This window comes from Lissotriton helveticus, chromosome 5_1, assembly GCF_964261635.1.
Source record: "Lissotriton helveticus chromosome 5_1, aLisHel1.1, whole genome shotgun sequence".
NCBI lineage: Eukaryota > Metazoa > Chordata > Amphibia > Caudata > Salamandridae > Lissotriton > Lissotriton helveticus.
Window position 1 is genome coordinate 2,032,960,761 of NC_136065.1, and position 21,988 is coordinate 2,032,982,748.

Sequence of the window (21,988 nt, forward strand, 5' to 3'; positions counted from 1 at the left end):
TCCCGTTCCAACGGACAAGGGTGCGATGGTTTGGCAAGCCAGGGTTGGACTGGAGGGAATTGGGGAGCGTCATTGAAGACTTCCGCACCTGTGCAAAGGACCCGAGTGTTTTAGTAATTCATTTAGGGGGAAATGACCTTCCACTGATGGGGCGGCGGGAACTCTTTCACATGTTAAAGAGGGATCTCACGAATTTAGCTAGGAGCATGGACACCACAGAGGTTGTATGGTCCGAAATAATTCCTAGACGGGTATGGGCGGGTGCGCACTCCCAAAACGGCATGGAGTTGTCAAGGAAGAGACTAAATAGCCTCATGGCTAAGTTTTTAAAAGGGGTAGGTTTAGGTAGCATCAGGCACACCCTAATTAACTTGCGGCAGCCGCACTATTACAAGGCAGATGGGGTGTACCTATCAGACACGGGAACAGATGTCCTGCTACGGAATATGCTAGCAGCATTGAATGCAAGGGGCTGTTGGTAGTTTGCAAGAATGGGGCCGCAGTAATGGCATGGGGGTGCTCTCGCTGGCAGCGGTAGCTCCCAGCGAGGCATGGCGGTACTTACAAGGCGATCCAAGAGGAATACAAAAGCAGGCTGTGAAGCGGGGCACAGACCGCAAACAGGACAGTCAGGACTCAGGGGGTCACTGGCAAGCACCCCGAGCCCACCTGGGTTCAGGTGAACCGGAAGTAAACGATTAATTACGCCGCGGAGGGCGGAGCCTGTGGCATGGAGGAAGTGAGGATACCGGTTATCGGGTCACCTCACAGAGATGGGTGGGGGGGAAAGGAAATAGGTTGGACGGGAGGGAATCACAGCGGCTTGCCCAGGTAACAAAGGGTACACCGGAAGCGAAGAAGAACTGGGCGGGGGTAGGAACAGACGCTTACCCGGAAGGAATGTGTGGACACCGGAGGTGAAAGGTCACCCGGCCGGGTGGGAACCCGATGGTTACCCGGGAGTGAGTGGACACCGGAAGCAAAGGGGCCGTCCGGTTGGGTTAAAGCAGACGCTTACCCAAGTAGTGCGTGGCAACCGGAGGTAAAAGGTTACACGGTCGGGCTGGAAGCAGAAGCTTGCCCGGAGTGAATGGAAAGGGTGCGTCCACAGGTGATGGGTTACCTGGGCAAAGGATAGCTGCACCGAATGTAGGGCACAGTGCAGAGCAATTAGGGTTAAGGACGGTGATAGGTCACCTTGGCGAAGGTAGCTGCACTGGATGTAGGGCACAGTGCAGAGCGGATGGAATAAGGACACATGGCTCGCCAGACAAATAATGGTGTGTAAAGGATCGCTTGTAAGTTGGAAATGCCTAATAAACTGCGGCCTCAATTCTTTGATAAAACAAAAACTTGTGTGGTCTGAAGTTATTGGGATTCGGGTGGTGCGACCATGTGGGGAGGTGCCTCTGCTGTGCCCCTTGGTTCAGCCCCCCACTCCCCAGGGGGAGGGGGAAAGTGGCTGGACCGGGGGTCTCAGTGGAGGCCTCCCCCGGGAAGCAGAGCCCGGGCACCAATAAGGATTGGCGGGAGATAAGGAAGGAGAAAGAGCGGGCCCACCAGAGAAGGGGCTGGGCCAGCCCAGCTGTAAATCTAGGATTAGGAATGTGCCAGGTGATAGGGGTATTTAAAGGTGGGCACCGGGCGCAAGGCCCTCTTTCTCCGGGGAATTGCGTCAGGAGAAGACCCACCCACCCACCCACCCGCGAAGAACAAGAGTTCGGGGGAGGGGGGAGCTGGGCAATGAGGTAGATTTGTCGCAGAGGCATAGTGGACTTGCAAGGGGTCCGTTGGTCGGAGGAAGGAATGCAGGCGGTACTTACAAGGCGATCCAAGAGGAATACAAAAGCAGGCTGTGAAGCGGGGCACAGACCGCAAACGGGGCAGTCAGGACTCAGGGGGTCACTGGCAAGCGCCCCGAGCCCACCTGGGTTCAGGTGAACCGGAAGTAAACGATTAATTACGCGGCGGAGCCTGTGGCATGGAGGAAGTGATGATACCGGTTATCGGGTCACCTCACAGAGATGGGGGGGGGGGGGGAAAGGAAATAGGTTGGACGGGAGGGAATCACAGCGGCTTGCCCAGGTAACAAAGGGTACACTGGACGCGAAGAAGAACTGGGCGGGGGTGGGAACAGACGCTTACCTGGAAGGAATGTGTGGACACCGGAGGTGAAAGGTCACCCGGCCGGGTGGGAACCCGATGGTTACCCGGGAGTGAGTGGACACCGGAAGCAAAGGGGCCGTCCGGTTGGGTTAAAGCAGACGCTTACCCAAGTAGTGCGTGGCAACCGGAGGTAAAAGGTTACACGGTCGGGCTGGAAGCAGAAGCTTGCCCGGAGTGAATGGAAAGGGTGCGTCCACAGGTGATGGGTTACCTGGGCAAAGGATAGCTGCACCGAATGTAGGGCACAGTGCAGAGCAATTAGGGTTAAGGACGGTGATAGGTCACCTTGGCGAAGGTAGCTGCACTGGATGTAGGGCACAGTGCAGAGCGGATGGAATAAGGACACATGGCTCGCCAGACAAATAATGGTGTTTAAAGGATCGCTTGTAAGTTGGAAATGCCTAATAAACTGCGGCCTCAATTCTTCCATAAAACAAAAACGTGTGTGGTCTGAAGTTATTGGGATTCGGGTGGTGCGACCATGTGGGGAGGTGCCTCTGCTGTGAGAATATACAAATCGCTCGGTAGATGAAAGAAACGCCCCAGAGCCGTTTACACTGCCCGCTCAGAGATCCGCCCTGCACATGCCTTATGCTGAAGCAACTAAACAGGTCACTAATACGGAGTCCGCTCGTTGCTGGTGCGCGCTGCACTTCCAACATGCTCAGACAGCGGGAAAAAACGGCAATGTCTCCCGGCGGCCCATGCGAGGGAAAGCGCTCTCCCTGAATAAACATGCCCTGCCGTAGCTCAGAGCTCCCAGTCTGTTTCAGCTCCCTTTTCTAACGTCCGCATGCGTGTTCTTGTACGCCTGCGACCTATGCATTTTGTTATCCAAAAATGTATTTTTGAGCTTCCCGCGGCAGCACTGTAAACACCTGTTGCAGGACTGTGGCTCGGACCGGAGGCGCTTTAAGACCACACCGGATACTACGCGCTACATACGTGACATAGTAATCACTCAGAATAAAGGGAAATCTCATGGCGGAATCCGTTTTGCATCTTTCAGCCCGGGTACTTTGATCCCTTGATGCTACTGTCCCTTTAATTATCTATTTCCCAAAAAGTGACTGTCCTCTCCGAGCATGCGCAGTAAGACGCGAAGTATACCGGGCACGCGCAGTAAGACATGTCACTTCTTGTCTGGGCATACCAAGTGTCATAAACTAATTGGTGTATGGGATCTTCCATTTGCGCCACCTAGTAAGACACAGCTCTTAACTTGCGAGCATGCGCAGTGGTATATGATACTTATCTCCCGGACATGCGCAGAAAGTAGCTCTCGGGAAGTAGTAGTAGTAGTAGGTGCCACTGTGCTCAGCAAGGAGAGGGTTTCGTGCACTTCCAGGCTCCTCTCTCTAATCACCTACGCGCCTTTTCCAGCCAGTAATCGCAAGATCCCATTGAAGAGCCGCCCCGAGGTCCCATGGAGGTGAGATCGGCTTGTTATAGGGAGTTAAAAGGGTTGGGCCCTGATGGTTTGTCGGTACTGAGGACTCATCACTGTCTGTGCCCCTCTGACAGCTTACTTCTGCACCCAACCCCCCCCTGTCACTTCCGGTTGGGTTACCCCTCCTCCCCCCGCAGTGTTATTACTTCAAGTAGGGTTACACCCCCCTTTTCAGGTAGGGTTAACCCTCCCCGCAGTGTCACTTTATGTAGCCCCCCCCCGTGTCACTTAGCTTTAACCCTCTCCCCTCCAGTGTCACTTCAGGTAGGGTTATCCCCCCTCTAGTGTCCATGCAGGGTTAACCCCCCCCCCCAGTGTCGCTTTAGGTAGGGTAACCCCTCCTCCTGTGTAATTTCAGGTTTGTTAACCCCTCTCCTACCAGTGTCACTTCAGGTATGTTAACCCCCCTCCCACCAGTGTCACTTCAGGTAGGGTTAAAAGCCCCCCAGTGTCACTTCAGATAGAGTTAACCCTCACCCTCCATTATCACTCCAGGTAGGGTTAATTCCCCTCCCCCAGTATCACTTCAGGTAGAGTTAACACGCCCTCTCTCCAGTGTCCCTTCTGGTAGGGCTGACTCCCCCTCCAGTGTCATTTCAAGTAGGGTTAACCTCCCCCCGCCACCCCGTGTCACTTCAGGTTTGTTAACCCCCCTTTCTTCAGTGTCACTTCAGGTACGGTTGACCCCCCTGTCACTTTAGGTAGGGTTAACCCCCCCTAGTGTCACTTCAGGTAAGGTTCAAGTGTGTCACTTAAGGTAGGGTTAACTCCCCCCCCTCTCCAATGTCACTTCAGGTAAATGTAAATGTTTGTTATGTAAATGTTTTTGTACTTGTATAGCGCGCAGCTACCTGGACCAGGTCTCCCGGCGCTTGTACTCATACCGCTAAGGAACCCTTCCTGGTTTTCCTTGTGAAGTGTCCACTCCTGGGCACCTCCATGGTGAAACCAGGCATCCTCGCGCTGTTGGGGCTGTTGTGGAGATTAAGCAAGCTATTGCCCAGAGTTGCAGCGTGGGACCCATGATTAGAATAGCACTGAGGTAAGAATATCCGGTCAGAGGAATTTGAGCCCGAGACCCGCAGAGGCGGGAATTGAACCCTGGTCCCGGGCCAGAGCTCTGCATCAAGGTCTGCCGCTCTAACCATTGAGCCACACTTCTCCACTACCCCCCCCCCCCTCCCCCCCCCAGTGTCACTTCAGTTAGAGTTACCCCACTTCCAGTGTCACTTCAGGTAGAGTTAACCCCCATTCCAGTGTCACTTCAGGTAGAGTAAACCCCTCCATTCCTGTGTCACTTCAGGTGAGGTTACCTCCCCCTTAAACGCTCATATTCTATATATTCCTATTCCTGAAGCTCTATACACTTCCTTACCTCTACTCCTCTTCGTTATTCCAGTATCCACACCAGTGTTCCTAACACACACATCCTTACCTAAATGGTGTATTCTTTATCAGATTTAGCACTCACTCATGTGTCAATTCCCTGATTCTACTTTTTTTTCACCCCATTAAGACACATAACTGCATCATGTTTCTCCACACCCAAAGCGTGTGCCTTGAGCACTGTTGCAACTACACTGCACACTTTTTAATACCTTGGAAACATGTTGTTTGTAACATGAATATGGCATCGTCCTTTAACATCCTACGACTGTCCTGAGAGTTGGCGGTGTGCCCTGACCTGGCGCAGAGCCTTTTTGTTACTATAACTGCCATTGGCAGCCTCCTTCATGAGCAGAAGAGTCTAAATCTGGTTATTCACTACTGTAATGTAGGAACTGGGAGGCGTTCCAGGCTTCTCTATCAGCGCTCTAAACTATTCTGTCAGTGCAGTGCTGGCTCTCTGTTCCGATTGGGAGCAGAAACTCATGAGGGCGGGGAGACGCACAGAAGGCAGTGGAGGTAGATGGCAGCAGGCTAGCTTTTTAAACATTTGAGGCTGGGAATTGAGACTGTTATGGCTGGCTCCCCCACAGGGGCGGCTGGTGACATTTGAAAGTGGTGTGGCGTAAACTAATTTGCATATTGCACCGCAGCGAGCGCAGCGAGCGAGCCCGAACCACCTTGCATCCATCCATACATCATTCATGCATCCACCCATCCATCCACCCACCCACCCACCCATCCATCCATCCACCAATTCTGCATCCATCCTGCATCCATCATTCATTCATGCATCCACCCATCCATCCAGCATCCATCATTCATTCATGCATTCACCCATCCATCCATCCTGCATCCATCATTCATTCATGCATCCACCCATCCATCCATCCACCCATCCATCCTGCATCCATCCATCCATCATTCATTCATGCATCCATCCATCCACCCATCCATCATCCATCCTGCATCCATTCCTGCATCCATTCATGTGTCCACCCATCCATCCACCCATCCTGCATCCATCATTCATTCATGCACCCATCCATCCATCCACCCATCCATCCTGCATCCATCATTCATTCATCCACCCATCCATCCATCCACCCATCCAGCATCCATCCATCATTCATTCATGCATCCATCCACCCACCCATCCATCCACCCATCCATCCATCATCCATTCCTGCATCCATTCATGCATCCACCCATCCATCCATCCATCCATCCATCATTCATTCATGCACCCATCCACCCATCCTGCATCCATCATTCATTCATCCCCCCATCCTGCATCCATCATTCATTCATGCATCCACCCATCCATTAATCCACCCATCATTCATCCTGCATCCATTCATGTGTCCACCCATCCATCCACCCATCCTGCATCCATCATTCATTTATCCACCCATCCATCCACCCATCCAGCATCCATCATTCATTCATTCATGCATCCATCCACCCATCCATCCATCATCCATCCTGCATCCATTCCTGCATCCACCCATCCATCCATCCATCATTCATTCATGCACCCATCCATCCACCCTGCATCCATCCTGCATCCATCATTCATTAATCCACCCATCCTGCATCCATCCTGCATCCATCATTCATTCATGCATCCACCCATCCACCCATCATTCATCCATCATCCATCCATCCATCCACCCATCCTGCATCCATCATTCATTCATGCACCCATCCATCCACCCTGCATCCATCCTGCATCCATCATTCATTCATCCACCCATCCTGCATCCATCCTGCATCCATCATTCATTCATGCATCCACCCATCCATTCATCCACCCATCATTCATCCATCCATCCATCCACCCATCCTGCATCCATCATTCATTCATGCACCCATCCATCCACCCATCCATCCTGCATCCATCATTCATTCATCCACCCATCCATCCATCCACCCATCCACCCATCCAGCATCCATCCATCATTCATTCATGCATCCATCCATCCACCCATCCATCCACCCATCCATCCACCCATCCATCATCCATTCCTGCATCCATTCATGCATCCACCCATCCACCCATCCATCCATCCATCATTCATTCATGCACCCATCCATCCACCCTGCATCCATCATTCATTCATCCACCCATCCTGCATCCATCATTCATTCATCCATCCACCCATCCATTAATCCACCCATCATTCATCCGGCATCCATTCATGTGTCCACCCATCCACCCATCCATCCACCCATCCTGCATCCATCATTCATTCATCCACCCATCCAGCATCCATCATTCATTCATTCATGCATCCATCCACCCATCCATCCATCATCCATCCTGCATCCATTCCTGCATCCACCCATCCACCCATCCATCCATCCATCATTCATTCATGCACCCATCCATCCACCCTGCATCCATCCTGCATCCATCATTCATTAATCCACCCATCCTGCATCCATCCTGCATCCATCATTCATTCATGCATCCACCCATCCACCCATCATTCATCCATCATCCATCATCCATCCATCCATCCACCCATCCTGCATCCATCATTCATTCATGCACCCATCCATCCACCCTGCATCCATCCTGCATCCATCATTCATTCATCCACCCATCCTGCATCCATCCTGCATCCATCATTCATTCATGCATCCACCCATCCATTCATCCATCATTCATCCATCATCCATCCATCCATCCACCCATCCTGCATCCATCATTCATTCATGCACCCATCCATCCACCCTGCATCCATCCTGCATCCATCATTCATTCATCTACCCATCCACCCATCCTGCATCCATCCTGCATCCATCATTCATTCATCCACCCATCCATTCATCCACCCATCATTCATCCTGCATCCATTCATGCATCCACCCATCCTGCATCCATCATTCATGTATTTTATGACCATATAACTTGCACACAGCTTGTCAGTGTTTAATACCAGTCTCGAACCTTGTACTCCAGCACCAATGATACATGATTAATATTAATTGTTTTTAAAAACATGTATTTATTCAACACAAATTTCACACCTTGGTCGGAACATCATTTTTATTTGTTTTTTAAAATATCTATTTATTTAACACCAAAGTAAGTCATGTATACATTTTTATGGTTCGATAAGAGGCTCGAACCTGGTTTCCCAGCACCAAAGTCGGCCGTGCTATCGGTCAGGGGTTATGTAACCGGGCTATGTAGTGACCAGCCAATCCTGCGCCAGGATTGGCTGGGGGGGCACCATGACTCCTCGCCCAGTCGCCCTGTGTAACCCCAGGGGCTGCGGGCCGCCCCCTGGTCCTCTCTCTAAGGGGAATTCACAAGAAAACGATCTGCGCATGCGCGGGTATGTTTGTGCCCGAAAATACACTTGCGCAGCTGCAGCAGCCCGATCCTCCCCCCCCCCACCCCCTGCGCACTCCGGGAAGGTCGGGTGTCTCCCGGTTTCCCGGCCGGCAGTTAGCGCGATTTTTTAAAATAATTGTGTTTGGCTTCTAGTGACGACGTGGTGGGTCCATGGGGCTTAGTGGGGCTTCGCCCCTACGCCCCAATGGACGCACCGCGCCTGCTCCCCCATTACCCCTAGGTCCCCCATTACCTCAATGGACTTATGTCCTCGATCTACTCCTTGACCTATGATGTGGCTATCCATTCCCAGGAGCCAGGGACTACATTAAAGCACCATTCCCTCGGCACTTCCTGTTTTGTTACCTGCCCTGCAGCTGCAAGGCAGGGAATTCTGAAGTCGACTTCCGCCAGCACAGGCGTTGCTATTCTCCCTTCTGGGCCCGGAGAACACCTCCCTAATATGTGGTAGCTATGCTGGTTGGGAGAGTAGAAACGGATCCCCTGGCACTCAATGGTGTCAATAAGAACATATTTATAATAAAAGTTAGTCTGATACGGCTTGTCTTCCCTCGGGTATGTAAGTGTTGCTGGAAGAGCACTCTTTACGCTTTTAGGAGCAGGTCTCTTTGTCCACTGCTACTTTCCATATTATGTTATGTAGGTTTGTATGGCTCAGATAATCGCCCATAAGGGTATCTAGGTGGTGGAGTAAGTACGTAGGTGTGAGACTAAGGTGTTTGGTGTCAGACCCTACAGAAATTAGTTGAAGAACCACGTCTTCAGCTTCTTGTGGAATTGAAGAAGTGAGGAGGAGGCCCGAATGTGTTGGGGAGTTTGTTTCAGGTCTAGGGTTCAATGTGGAAGAATGCTAGACTTCCTGTTCTGCTCTTGTGACAGCGAGATGTGTGTGTGCGAGTGAGAATGTGGCTGAGTGCAGGTGTCTTGTGGGTTGGTAGAAGTGCAGGCTTTTATTCAGGTATGCAGGTCCGATGCTGTGCAGCGCTATGTAGGTATGCGTGAGGAGTTGGCTGCATTTGTGGATGGGGAGCCAGTAGAGCTCTTTGAGGCATGGTAAGATGTGGGTACACTGTGAGAGGTCAAGGATTCGTCTTGCTGCGGTGTTGTTCAGGCAGTGTAGGAGGTGGTTGGAGCTCCTGGCGTAGAGTGCGTTGCTGTGCTGTAATCTGCTAGTGACTTGCATGATAGTGTGCCCGGTGTTCAGGGGAAGCCATCTGAATATCTTGCAGTCCTTAGAAGAATGTGTAAGCAGGAGGAGCTGACCGCATCGACCTGCGATGCCATGTTGAGCTTGCCATCCAGTATGCTTCCTAGGTTTCTGACACTGTCAGTCAGAGTTGAAGTTTATCCAAACTCCGAAGACCACCACCTGGAGCCCCGTGGAGAGTTCTTGTTCCCAAAGATCAGCCCCTCCTACTTGTCGGAGTTGAGTGTGAGACAGTTAGATCTCATTCAGTCTGCTGCATTGATCATGCAGTTGGAGAAGTTGCTTCTGCTGATGTTGGACTTGTCTGTCAGAGACAGGACAAGCTGGGTGTCTTTGGCTTAGGATATGATGGTGATGCCTTTAAGCTATGATGTTGGTGAGCAGGGTCGTGTAGCTGTTGAACAGGGTTGGGCTGAGTGAAGAACCCAGAGATCCTTCTCAGATCAGCTCCTTGGATTCCGATTTGTACGGTGGTAGCCTGAATCTCTTTATTCTTTCTGTGAGATAGGATCCTATCCAGTTGAGGGCCGGTCCTTGAATACCTATCTTGTAGAGTCTTCTGACGAGTGTGTGGTTGGAGACTATATCGAAGACTGCGGAGAGGTCGAGTAGGATGTGGGCTGCGGCTTCTCCTTGGTCCAGTATAGCGCAGATGTTGTCTATGGAAACGATGCGTGCTGTTTCTGTGATGTGGTTGTCCCAAATCCTGATTGGGTGTGGTTCAGTAGGTTGTAGTGTTCGAGGTGGCTGGTGAGTTGTCCGATGATGGCCTGGTAAGGAAGCAGAGAAGGAATGGACGTTGTTCAGCTCACTGGGGTCGGCTAATTAACAAACAAAAAAATGTTTTAAGGTGGGCATTGACGGCTGCATGTTTCCAGACTTCTGGGAAGGTGGCAGATTTGATGGAGATGTTGGTGATGTGAGCGACAGCACTGCTGATTGGAGGTCCTCCCACGCTGAACATGTGGTGGAGAGGTGGGTCGGTAGGTGCCCCGGAGCGAACTGTTTCCATGATTGCTGCAGTATCTTCTTTGGTGACAGTTTTCCATTCAGTCATGCTTTCTTCTCGTTTTGTGGTGGTCAAGGGACTGATCAGATATTTGAGGTCTGATTGTTGTTCGGAGTTGCTGTAGAACTTTTCTATTTTGCTGTGGAAGAAGTTTGATAACTTGTCGGTGAATTCCAGTGAAAGAGTGATGGTACTGGCTTTGACCTCGGGGTGGTGAATTTATTGATGATTGTGAAAATCTCCTTGCAGCTGTTGGAGCTTGCCTCTAATCGTTGGGTTAGTGGTCTTCTTTTGGTGACTCTCAGAAGTTGGTGTTATTATTATTTGGAATCTTATATAGCGCGTGGTTACCCTCGGGCATCCCAGCGCTTGTTCATAGCTCAGAGGGATGGAGCTGAGAGAAAGACATCATTAGGCGGGGAATAGGTGAGTTTTTAGCAGCTTTCGGAACCGAATGATACCGGTCTCTGTCCGCAGATTCAAGGGCAATGCGTTCCATAACTTGGCCACATTCACCGAGAATCTTCTCCCGCCCGTCCGGGCTCTTTTAACTCTGGCCACTTTTACCAGGGATTTATGGTCCGAGCGAAGTGCTCTAGTAGCCTTGTAGGGGAGAACCATATTGTGCAGGATGGGAGGGCCTTCCCCTCTTAGAATTTTATGAGCCGTGCAGAGCGATTTAAATTTTATCCTCTCCCGTACTGGGAGCCAATGCAGCGCTCTTAATGCTGGTTTTGCCGATTGTCTCCTAGGAATATTCAACAACAGTCTTGCTGCCGCGTTCTGCACTTGTTGAAGTTTAGTGAGCGTTGCCTCCGGGGCACCCAAAAAAAGCGCATTGCTGTAGTCCAGCCTCGAGACTATCAGCCCCTGAATAAGGAGTTTCCTGGAGGTCGGAGGGAGAAGGGGTAAGATCTTGCGGGCCGAGTTAGCGTCTCAGTGTGACCTTGTAGGTGGATCTGCATTGTGGTTGGTTCTCCATTTTCTTTCTAGCTGCTTGAATAGCATTTAGATTCTCGGAGGTCCTCTGTTTACCCACTGGCTTGTTTGTTGGTTCTTCTTTGTTTGTTGCCTAGATGGGCACAAGATAGTCTGAAACGTTTTTGATCCATTTGTTGAAATTGGTGATGTCCTTGTCAAGGTTATTGTTGGTATTGAGTTGGTCTGTTTGGAGGGCGTTGGGCCAGTCTGCCTCTGTTACCTTGTTCCAGCTGTGGCTGGGTAGGTTGATGTTTGTGGTTTTGTTGTCATGAGCTGTGGTGATTACTAAGTTTATGATGGAGTGGTCAGTCCCTGTAAGCAGTGAGATGGAGTTTTTGGTGATCCTATCACTGGTAGTCCAGATTGGATCCAGGATATTTCCTGCAATGTGAGTAGGGTCATGATACTTGAGTATCTGCGCAACGCAAAGATATCTCATCACACAGATGGCCAATGGCAGTCATGGTAACAAAAACACTCCTTCACTCACCAAGCACACTACTGAGATCTGAGACCTGAGACTTACTACATGAACATTTGCGGGGCATTCTATTTTTTTAAGGAAACTAGACTGAACCTTCGCACCAGACATGGCCACAGCAATCTCAGATGACTACAAGAGTATTAGGCAGGACCTCCAGAGCAAGCACAGAGGCGGAAGTGCCATCATATTCAAGGACACAATCATTGCTTCACCACCACAGACTCCACTGCCAACTATATGGAACACTTCACTTTCAAGCTCCAAGCCACAGCCAACTTCAGCCTATGAGGAACCCTTCTCTGCAGACCTCTGTGACCCGCTCCAACTACATGTGCAATTTCACAAACTTTATTGTGCCCCTCATCATCGATGCCAGTACATTCATCCTCCTCAGAGATCTCAACTTTCACCTAGAACACCTCACTGATCCACACTCCACAGCTCTCTTACAGACCCTCAGAAACCTAAGGCTCCACCAGCATATTACCAGACTGATCTACGCCGCTGGTCATCTCCTGGACTCAATTTACACTTCTTTCAGCTACATTACAGTCAACAAAACAGTACCATTGACCTGGACAGACCCCAGGCTCATCAGCTTCAGCGTTCACGTCCTATAGCACCCAAAACCTCACTTCATCAGAATAGCCTGCCGGTTTTGGAACAAAATCACAGAACCCGACTGGACCACCATACTCAGCACACCGAACCTGAACATGTCAACAGAATACCTACTGGCATCAGAAGGTTCAACAGATGGTTAACTTCCTGGGCCAACGTTCTGGCCCTCTTTATTCTTAAACGGAAAGGCATCGCACCAAGACCCAACCCAACACAAGCTGGTACACAGCAGATCTCAGGCTGACAAGAGACACTGCAAGCAACTGGAGCATAGGTGGGAATTCACCCAAGACACCGCACACAAAGACACTCGCTGATCCCAATTGACAAAAGTACAATTACCACAGACCATATCAACGCCTGCACAAATAAGAGAAAGGAGATTTTCACCACTGTCTATGAGTTCACAGCCCTTCCAGGTGTCTCCAGCTGTCATCCCCTCATAAGACCTCTCTGACAAACTCTCTGAATACTCCAGCAACAACATTGCCACCATCTATGGAAACTTTGGCCGGCAACCAGACCCCATCACCCAGGCCACCTAACTCATCACTGAGACTGGGGAGCAAATACTGACTGCCTGGACCACCATCACCCAGACTCAACAACTACTACCATAAAGACAGACCACTGGGGCTCCTGCGACTCCTGCGCAGACCACATCTTCAACAAATGATTCCTTCCTAACAGCGAAGTTCTAACTAACAACCTCAGTGCCTCCACCAACTTAGGCGATATCCCAGACACCTGGAAACCATCACTCCCCTGCTCAAGAAGCCATCTGCAAACCCAGCCACACTCTCCAACTACAAGTTCATCTCCCTCCTACCATACCCAGCCAAGGTCTCAGAGAAGATAATCAATCTATTCCTCACTGACCACCTCAACAACCATCAACCCTTTGACATCACTCAATAATGTTTTAGGCTCAAACACAGCATGGAACCGGCACTCAATGTACCCACAGACAACATCCGCATGCTTCTAGACAGAGGGGAATCTGTGTCTCTCATTCTCCTGGATCTTGTGACAGCTCTCAGCACCGCCCCAAACCTCATTCTCATCATGCATCTGCATGACTTCAGTGTCCAAAGACTGCCCTCCACTGGATCTGCTGCTTCTTAAGTGAGAAAACACAAGCTGGCAGCCTGCACTGTATTCCTCAGTAGCCTGCAAACTAATATGTGGAGTAGCACAAGGCTGTTCCCTCAGCACCGCCCCAAACCTCATTCTCATCATGCATCTGCATGACTTCAGTGTCCAAAGACTGCCCTCCACTGGATCTGCTGCTTCTTAAGTGAGAAAACACAAGCTGGCAGCCTGCACTGTATTCCTCAGTAGCCTGCAAACTAATATGTGGAGTAGCACAAGGCTGTTCCCTCAGCCCCACGCTTTTCAACGCATACATGATTCTGCTGGACAAAGTCATGCAAACCCACAACATCAACATCCTCTCCTACGCCAATGAAATGCAACTGATAATCTCCCTCTCTGACAGGACCCCTAACAGAAGAAGCAAGATCACCACTTGCATGACGAATGGAAGCAGTCCAACTATCCGAAGCTAAACACCGACAGTTCAGATGTAGTAATCTTTGGCCGCAGCACCTTTACTTGGAATTACAACTTGTGGCCGTCAAACTGGTACCTACATCCTCACCCAACAACTACACCAGGGACCTCTGGATCATTATATACAACTAACTGGGCATAAAGAGTCAAGTCAGTGACGTCACAGCATCGGGCTCCCACACCCTGAAAATAGTAATGAAGATCTACAAGTGCTTCCCTACCACACCAGAAAGACTGTCAGCAAGCCTTCGTCACCATCAAAACTATACTGCGAAAATCCCCTTACTGCCGGAATCTCCAAACTACCAACCAGAATGCTTTAATCCATCCGGAACTAAGCAACAAGACTGATACTCAAACTCCCACACAGGACCCACACACACACACCACACCTCAGGGAGCTCCACTGGGTCCCTGTACACATATGCCCCCACTTCAGACTCCTTACAAATACATTCAAGGCACTGCAAAACTTTATTTCCCCTTACCTGAATCACCTTCTGCTAACCACACAGGCACCTCTGTTCTGTCCAACTCCTGCTTGCACATATCCCATGCATACACAGAAACAAAGCCAAGAACCGGGCGTCTTTGCACATTGCTACTAAAGTCCAGAATTACTTACCTCCTCACATCTGAGCCTCCTTCTCGCTTCTAGAGTTCCGGAGTAGGGAAGACTTGTCTTTTGAAGTACCCCCGCTGTATACAGTTTAGGCTCCAGTACTCGCAACTGTTAGGATACCCTCAAGGTTGATAGCGCGCTCTACAAATACTTGTAACATGGCATAACCGTATCAAGGTCATCCAGATGGAACTACATTGGCTCCACTTGCCAGGCCTCAACATGTTCAAACCAGATGCGACCTTTACAAAGCCATCATGAATAACACCCCTGCTTACTTTACAGACAAGCTCACCAACTCTGGTGTCACTCAGCACACCCACAGGCTAGAGACTAAGAACACTACATCACAGAATAGTAACAAGCCACAAACTATCTCAGCTTTTATCACCCGTTGACCTTATTCTTGCCTTTGACCCTGTACATCACTCTTCTGCCGTTTGGTGCTGTTCAAGTACCATATAAGTACAAACGTAGGCACATACACACATGCATTAACATACCCAGATGAATAGCAATTCATGTTCCCTATTAATTTCCTGCACATTTAATCTGCAAAATTTAATGCCGCAAAATCTTTTCGCCCCTGTAATTACTGCATGCAATAAACACCTCCTTGTTTATAGCTGCAATCTATTTGCAAATAGGTGCGTGTGAGGGGATTGTCCTTTAATGACCCACTTGTAATCAGGCACTGAGTGTTGAAACTATTATTATTTAATCTATTGTTTCATATTTAAAGTGGTCTTCAGTCCCTCCCAGTCAGTTTATTCATTACGCCTTTTTAATTTCAGAAACAGTCTTAAGTGTATCCATCTCTGCTTTCATTAAAAAGAAGAGGGCAGAATGTGGTGGAAAGTTAACATTAAGTTTAATCTATTTAAGAAGAACACAGGGACACAGAGTGTAGCAGCCAAGATAGAAACAACGTTTTTTTTGTTTCAGACACAGGTTCCCATTTGCAATGCGTCTTGCTGTTTCTCTGCGGACGATTGGATTCTTTTACAAGAATGGCAGAAGGAGCTTTATGGGAACGTGATGAAAGAAATTCACCGAGCGCTGATCTCGCTAGGTAAAGTTGCAGCATTGATCATTAATATGAAACGTTGCTGTCATCCGGATACTCTTTGTTCTATTACTTTTATTCTTCCAACAGTAATGATGTCGCTATGTTGAGGTGGAGTGGTTACTCCTGAAAAACAGGCAGAAGTGGTTATGATGCATGCTTAAATATTGTAAGTGGTAACATGCATTTGCAATGGAATAGGTCTCGCATTTATGCGAGTTTGAGCTATTGACATTGCAAATAACAATGCCTTTTATTTTTTGTTTTGGATTTAAAAACATAAGTAAAAGGCATTGTCATTTACAATGCCATTAGCTTAAACTCGGGTAACTGCGAGACCTATTGCATTGCAAATGCTTGTTTTTAACTGGTAAAGAGTTGTTCCTTAGTGTTGCATCTATTAGGAAAGCTATATTACATAAACTAACAGAAGCACTTCTAATTTCACACCTAATGAATAGGCAGCTTCTGCTATCCAACTGTGTCTGTGAGCTATATGTCGAAAATGAGTTTCTGATGTCTACTTTATTTCAGTTAGATTTCTCTGTACATAAAAGGTACATTTTGAGTTTGCTAGGTTTGTATTGCTTTGATGGCAAGTTTATGGAATGGAAACCATCAGACATTTTTAACATGGTTGGTAAATTCCACTATGAGAAAGAACTTCTTAATACACTCCAACTCAAGAATGGTTGCACAAATCTTAGATTGCCGTACAAGAGTTTGGAAGCGATACTCCATATCGGCCTGCTTACTATGGGCGACGGATAACCAAATGGGATACAAATAAAAAGAAAACATATAACATAAGAGCAGACTTTGCTTGTGGCTTCACTGATATAGAATTACAGAACACGCAGAATCCGCAGTGATGCAGATTTCAACAATCAGACCCTTTCCCTCAAGGCCATATTGCACCATTTGCTAAAGGTCTTGTCCTATAGGTGTTCTCTGGCATCTTCTAAAATATATATATTAGGTGAGGGCACGTGAGAGCAGCAGGCATCAGATGGTGCTAGACAGGCAGAGGCAGTAGTGTGACAGCGTGAGAGCTGTCCGTGGTGTGAGGGCATGAACGAGATAGGAAGTGATGCGAGAGCACGCACAGTCTTGGACGTGATGTGAGGGCGCCTGCGAGCAACACCTGTCAAATATTGATCTGAGGGCATCCGCGAGCCAGGTAGTGATGTGAAGGCACCAGTTAGGAGGGGGCGAGCGCCGGGCATTGGTGAAGGGTACACGAGAGCCTGGCAGCGGTTTGAGGGCTCGCACCTTGGTTTAAAGAAAAGTCGAAATATTGCAGTTGTGAAAAGTAATCACGAGGCTGGCGACTCTCCTTAGCGGTAGCGTGTTTCGTTCCTGTGTCTCTGCTCACATCGCCCTAACGCTCTGAAGGCCCGCAAAGCAGCTGCCAGCCTGGACCAGAGAATAGTGCATAATATATTGGTGAGCAAAATCTTTGGAAGAAAGCCAAAACAACCAACCCAAAGAACGACGCTGCTGCTCTGTGAGTGCGCGACGCAAAAAGGAGACGGAGAGGCCGTAGCGAGTGAGTGGCCGGGACATGTGGGCGAGGAGAGAGGCGCGGGCGCTTGGGACAGCAGTCTGCTCTTTTTGGAAGCACATACTCGTGCTTGTGGCGCGCCCCTGCACGCTCCCGCAAGGTGGATGCCGTCACAAGCACGAGTAAGTGCTTCCAAAAAGAGCAGAGCGACGGCTAAAGGTCTCCTATGCTGCAGCGCATGTGCGCTGCGTAGGCGAGACCTAAAAATTAATGTAAAAAAAGACAGTGATCATAACCCGATACAAGGAAAGACAAGAAAAAGGTAATGAACGAGGTAAATAAACAAAAAAGTCATTACATCAGAATCACTTTTGAATATCTTCTGGATAAAATATAATTGTAAACTCAAAGACACAACAGGTTTGTGAACATAAGCAAAGATATTCAATAGATAGACCCATAGGTACCAATCAAAAGAAACCCATACTTTAGTATTGAAACTATAGTTATCCCCTAGGCTGACTACATCCTCCTAGGGGACCTCAACTTCCACCTGGAGAACAACAAGGACCGCAACACCGCCGCCCTGCTGGACAACCTCGGACTCAAGCAATTGGTCAACACCCCCACCCACTACGCCGGCAACACCCTTGATCCCGTCTTCTCATCCAGCAAGCACATCACCTTCAGCCACTCCACCGGACTTCACTGGACCGACCACAGCTGCGTCCACTTCAGCTTCAGAAGAACCACGACCCACCACCACCCGCAACAGGTTCCTCACAGGAGCTGGAGCAAGATCACCGCCGAGCAGCTCACCACCTCCCTCAGCCACAACCCACCCGCCAGCACAACGGACCCCAACAAAGCAGCACGCAACTTCACGCAGTGGCTGACCGCCTGCGCCGACGACCTCGCGCCACTGAAGAACCCCCCCCCCCCCAGCAGACCCAGAAGCAAGAAAGCCTCCTGGTTCACCGACGAACTCAAGGACTCCAAGAAAAACTGCCGCACCCTCGAAAAAGCCTGGCTCCTCGACCAGACCACAGACAACATGACCGCCCTCAAACACGCCACCCGCAAGCACCACCAGCTTATCCGCACCACCAAGAAGAAATCAATGAAGGAACGACTGGACAACAACGCCCACGACAGCAAGGAACTCTTCAGCATCGTCAAGGAGTTCTCCAACCCCAGCACCGGCAACAACGACATCACTCCTTCACAAGATCGCTGCGACTCTCTCGCCTCGTTCTTCCAGCGCAAGATTGCCGACATCCACAACAGCTTCGGCGCACCATCCACGCACCCAACCGCCGAACCAACGCCCCACACGCCACCCTCCGCACCTGGACCATGGTGACCACCGAAGACACAGCCCGCACGATGAACACCATCCACTCCGGATCTCCAACCGACCCCTGCCCCCACCACGTCTTCAACAAGGCCGACTCCATCATCGCACCACAACTCCGGGACGTCTTCAACACCGCCACCTTCCCGGAGAGCTGGAAGCATGCTGAGCTCAACGCCCTACTGAAGAAACCAACAGCGGACCCCACCGACCTCAAGAACGTCCGCCCCATCTCGCTCCTCCCTTTTCCTGCCAAAGTCATCGAGAAGACCGTCAACAGACAGCTTGCAGCCTTCCTGGAGACGAACGGATCCCTCGACCCCTCGCAGTCTGGTTTCCGAGCCAACCACAGCACCGAGACCGCCCTGATCGCTGCCACCGATGACATCAGATCCCTGCTCGACAACGGGGAAACAGCGGCCCTCATCCTCCTGGACCTCTCTGCAGCGTTCAACACTGTCTGCCACCGCACCCTAGATCAACGCCTCAGCAACATCGGCATCCAAGAGAAGGCACTGGAATGGATCATCTCGTTCCTCGCCGGAAGAACACAGAGAGTCCGCCTCCCCCGTTCCGATCCGAGGCCACCGAAGTCATCAGCGGCGTACCGCAAGGATCATCACTCAGCTCCACCCTCTTCAACGTCTACATGAGACCTCTCGCAGCCATCGCACGCCAACACAACCTCAACATCATCTCCTACACCGACGACACCCAACTGATCCTCTCCCTCACCAGAGACCCCGCCACCGCCAGAACGAGCCTACACGAAGGGATGAAAGACAACGTCGAGTGGATGAAGAACAGCCGCCTGAAACTGAACTCAGACAAGACGGAAGTCCTCGTCCTGGGACCATCGCCCTCCGCCTGGGACGACTCCTGGTGGCCCCCCGCCCTCGGCACCACTCCCAAGCCAACAGACCACGCACGCAACCTGAGCTTCATCCTGGACTCCTCCCTCTCGATGACCAGACAAGTCAATGCCGTCTCCTCATCATGTTTCAATACCCTACGCATGCTCCGCAAGATCTTCCGATGGATCCCGACCGAAACCAGGAAGACGGTCACCCAGGCACTCGTCACGAGCCGACTGGACTACGGAAACGCCCTCTACGCCAAACCACAGCCAAGCTACAGAAAAGACTCCAATGCATCCAGAACGCCTCCGCCCGACTCATCCTGGCCATCCCCCGAGGCAGCCACATCTCCGGCCACCTGAGGGACCTGCACTGGCTCCCCGTCAGCAAGAGGATCACGTTCAGGCTCCTCACCCACGCACACAAGTCTCTCCACGACCTGGGCCCCAAGTACCTCAACGACCGCCTGACCTTCTACACGCCAGCTACGTTCTACAAGCCTCGCCCTCGCCGCCGTACCACGCATCCGAAGAGCCACCGCCGGAGGAAGATCCTTCTCCTACCTGGCGGCCAAGACATGGAACTCCCTCCCCATCCACCTTCGGCTGACCCAGGACCATCTCTCCTTCAGGAAGCAACTCAAGACCTGGCTGTTCTGATTGATTGATTGATTGAGTTTGCGATGAGATAGCTATAGTTTTACTATAGCATTTATCAGACAAACATTTACGATAAAAGTAAGTGACAGGATACGACAACAGAAATTCAGTAGGAGTGGATGAAGGTTGGCAGGGGATAGCTCAGGGAAAAAAAATAATGCCTATGGGAAAACTGGCATAATAAATTAGTTCAAAAAGGCCTGGTACAGGCACAGGGAGTTTAGGTAAGCAAAGATATAGTTGCATACCATGTAGAGTCTTTGTTTTCAGAGAACGCAAAGAATGGGCAGGCTGAAGTGGCTTCCCTTCAAATGTTGTTTCCGTGTAGTTTTGCAAATGCCCTCTATTCCTTGGAGGCTGTGGAAACTATTACTTCATGTTACTGCAATGTCAAACAATACAAGAAATATTTTTCTTGAAAAAAAATAGAAGTGGTGAAGTACAATTTCAAACAAGAACAAAGCAGATTGTGAAAGTGGCCACAAAATACAAAGACGATTCGTTGAAAGAACATTCAGAGATAACCTAACGACCTCAGCCACAGCAAACCTCGACGGCAGTCAGCTTCACTCTCGCCCCCAGCCAACCATTCCTTCGCTTCCACCGGTTCGATGACTCCTGCCTTGCACAGTTTCTCTAGTTCTGACTTCACCTCTTCTTGGATGGCAATCGGAAGCTTCCTGACCTTGGCCACAACCGGCTTTGCGTTCTCTTTCAATTTTATCTTGTGACAGTAGTTCTTCAAGCATCCTAGCTCTTCTCTGAATACTTCCTTGAACTCAGTCACTAAGTCTTCCTGTATCAAGATCTGGGGAATACTATTAGGATTGAGATAGACCCCCTACTCCTTCTGTGCCTGCCAACCCAAAATGTTATCCCCGACTGTAGACACATACACCTTGGACACTGTTGTCCTGTTCCTGTATTCAATTTTGTCCCAAAAGTAACCTTTCATTGAGATGGGACGACCCGCATACCCCCCGGGCCTCACATCCATTTTCTTCAATATTATCCTCCCCTCGGACACACGGGAGAATTCCCTTGCACTAATGATAGTTATCCTAGAACAGGAATCAGATAATGCTTCTAACTCGGTACTCCCCACTTTTATGGTGTCTTTGGGGCTGCAGACCTGACCTTCATCAACCTGCACTACACTTTCTTCACACGTTGTGTCAGTGTCATTGAGGCCTTGGATCTGACTTCCGTTCACTTGCACTACAATTTCATCACACACCACGTTCGTTCTGTCTCTACTCTGTCTACTGAATCCTTGTCCACTCTTGCAATACTGCCTGAAATGACGTTTCTTTCCGCACTTGTTGCATGTGAACCTGAGGGCGGGACACTCTTTGTCATTGGCTAGATGCCCCTGCTTACCACATCTATAGCAGGTGCCCTTGAATTGTCCTCCCAATTTGCTCTCCTTCTGCTCCTTACCTACTACTTTCTTGCCTTTGATCACAGAAACGGCCTCACACTCGGTCCCCTCTTCACTTACATTGGGCTTATCTTCGCTTCTTTTCTCCCCAGTTTCTTGCTTTATTTCCTTGACGCACTGTAACATGTGCTCAACTTGTTTTGCTATAATTAAAACCTCCCTCAAGGGTGGGTCATCCTTAAGCCATAACTCCTCACGTACACGCTCCATTCTGCAAGCTAATACAAACTGGTCCCTGATCC

The 21,988-nt window shown here is 49.9% G+C and overlaps 1 protein-coding gene across 1 annotated transcript in view; it reads left to right on the plus strand.

The window, feature by feature from the left end:
• Positions 1–3,426: 3,426 nt before the first annotated feature.
• Positions 3,427–21,988, plus strand: part of LOC144756214 (uncharacterized) — a 107,336-nt gene continuing 88,774 nt past the window's right edge. Inside the window, exons 1-2 of the mRNA XM_078645826.1 lie at positions 3,427–3,598; positions 15,811–15,937. Coding sequence (XP_078501952.1) covers positions 3,593–3,598; positions 15,811–15,937 — 133 coding nt within the window. The 5' untranslated portion in view covers positions 3,427–3,592. The remainder of the gene's footprint in view (positions 3,599–15,810; positions 15,938–21,988) is intronic.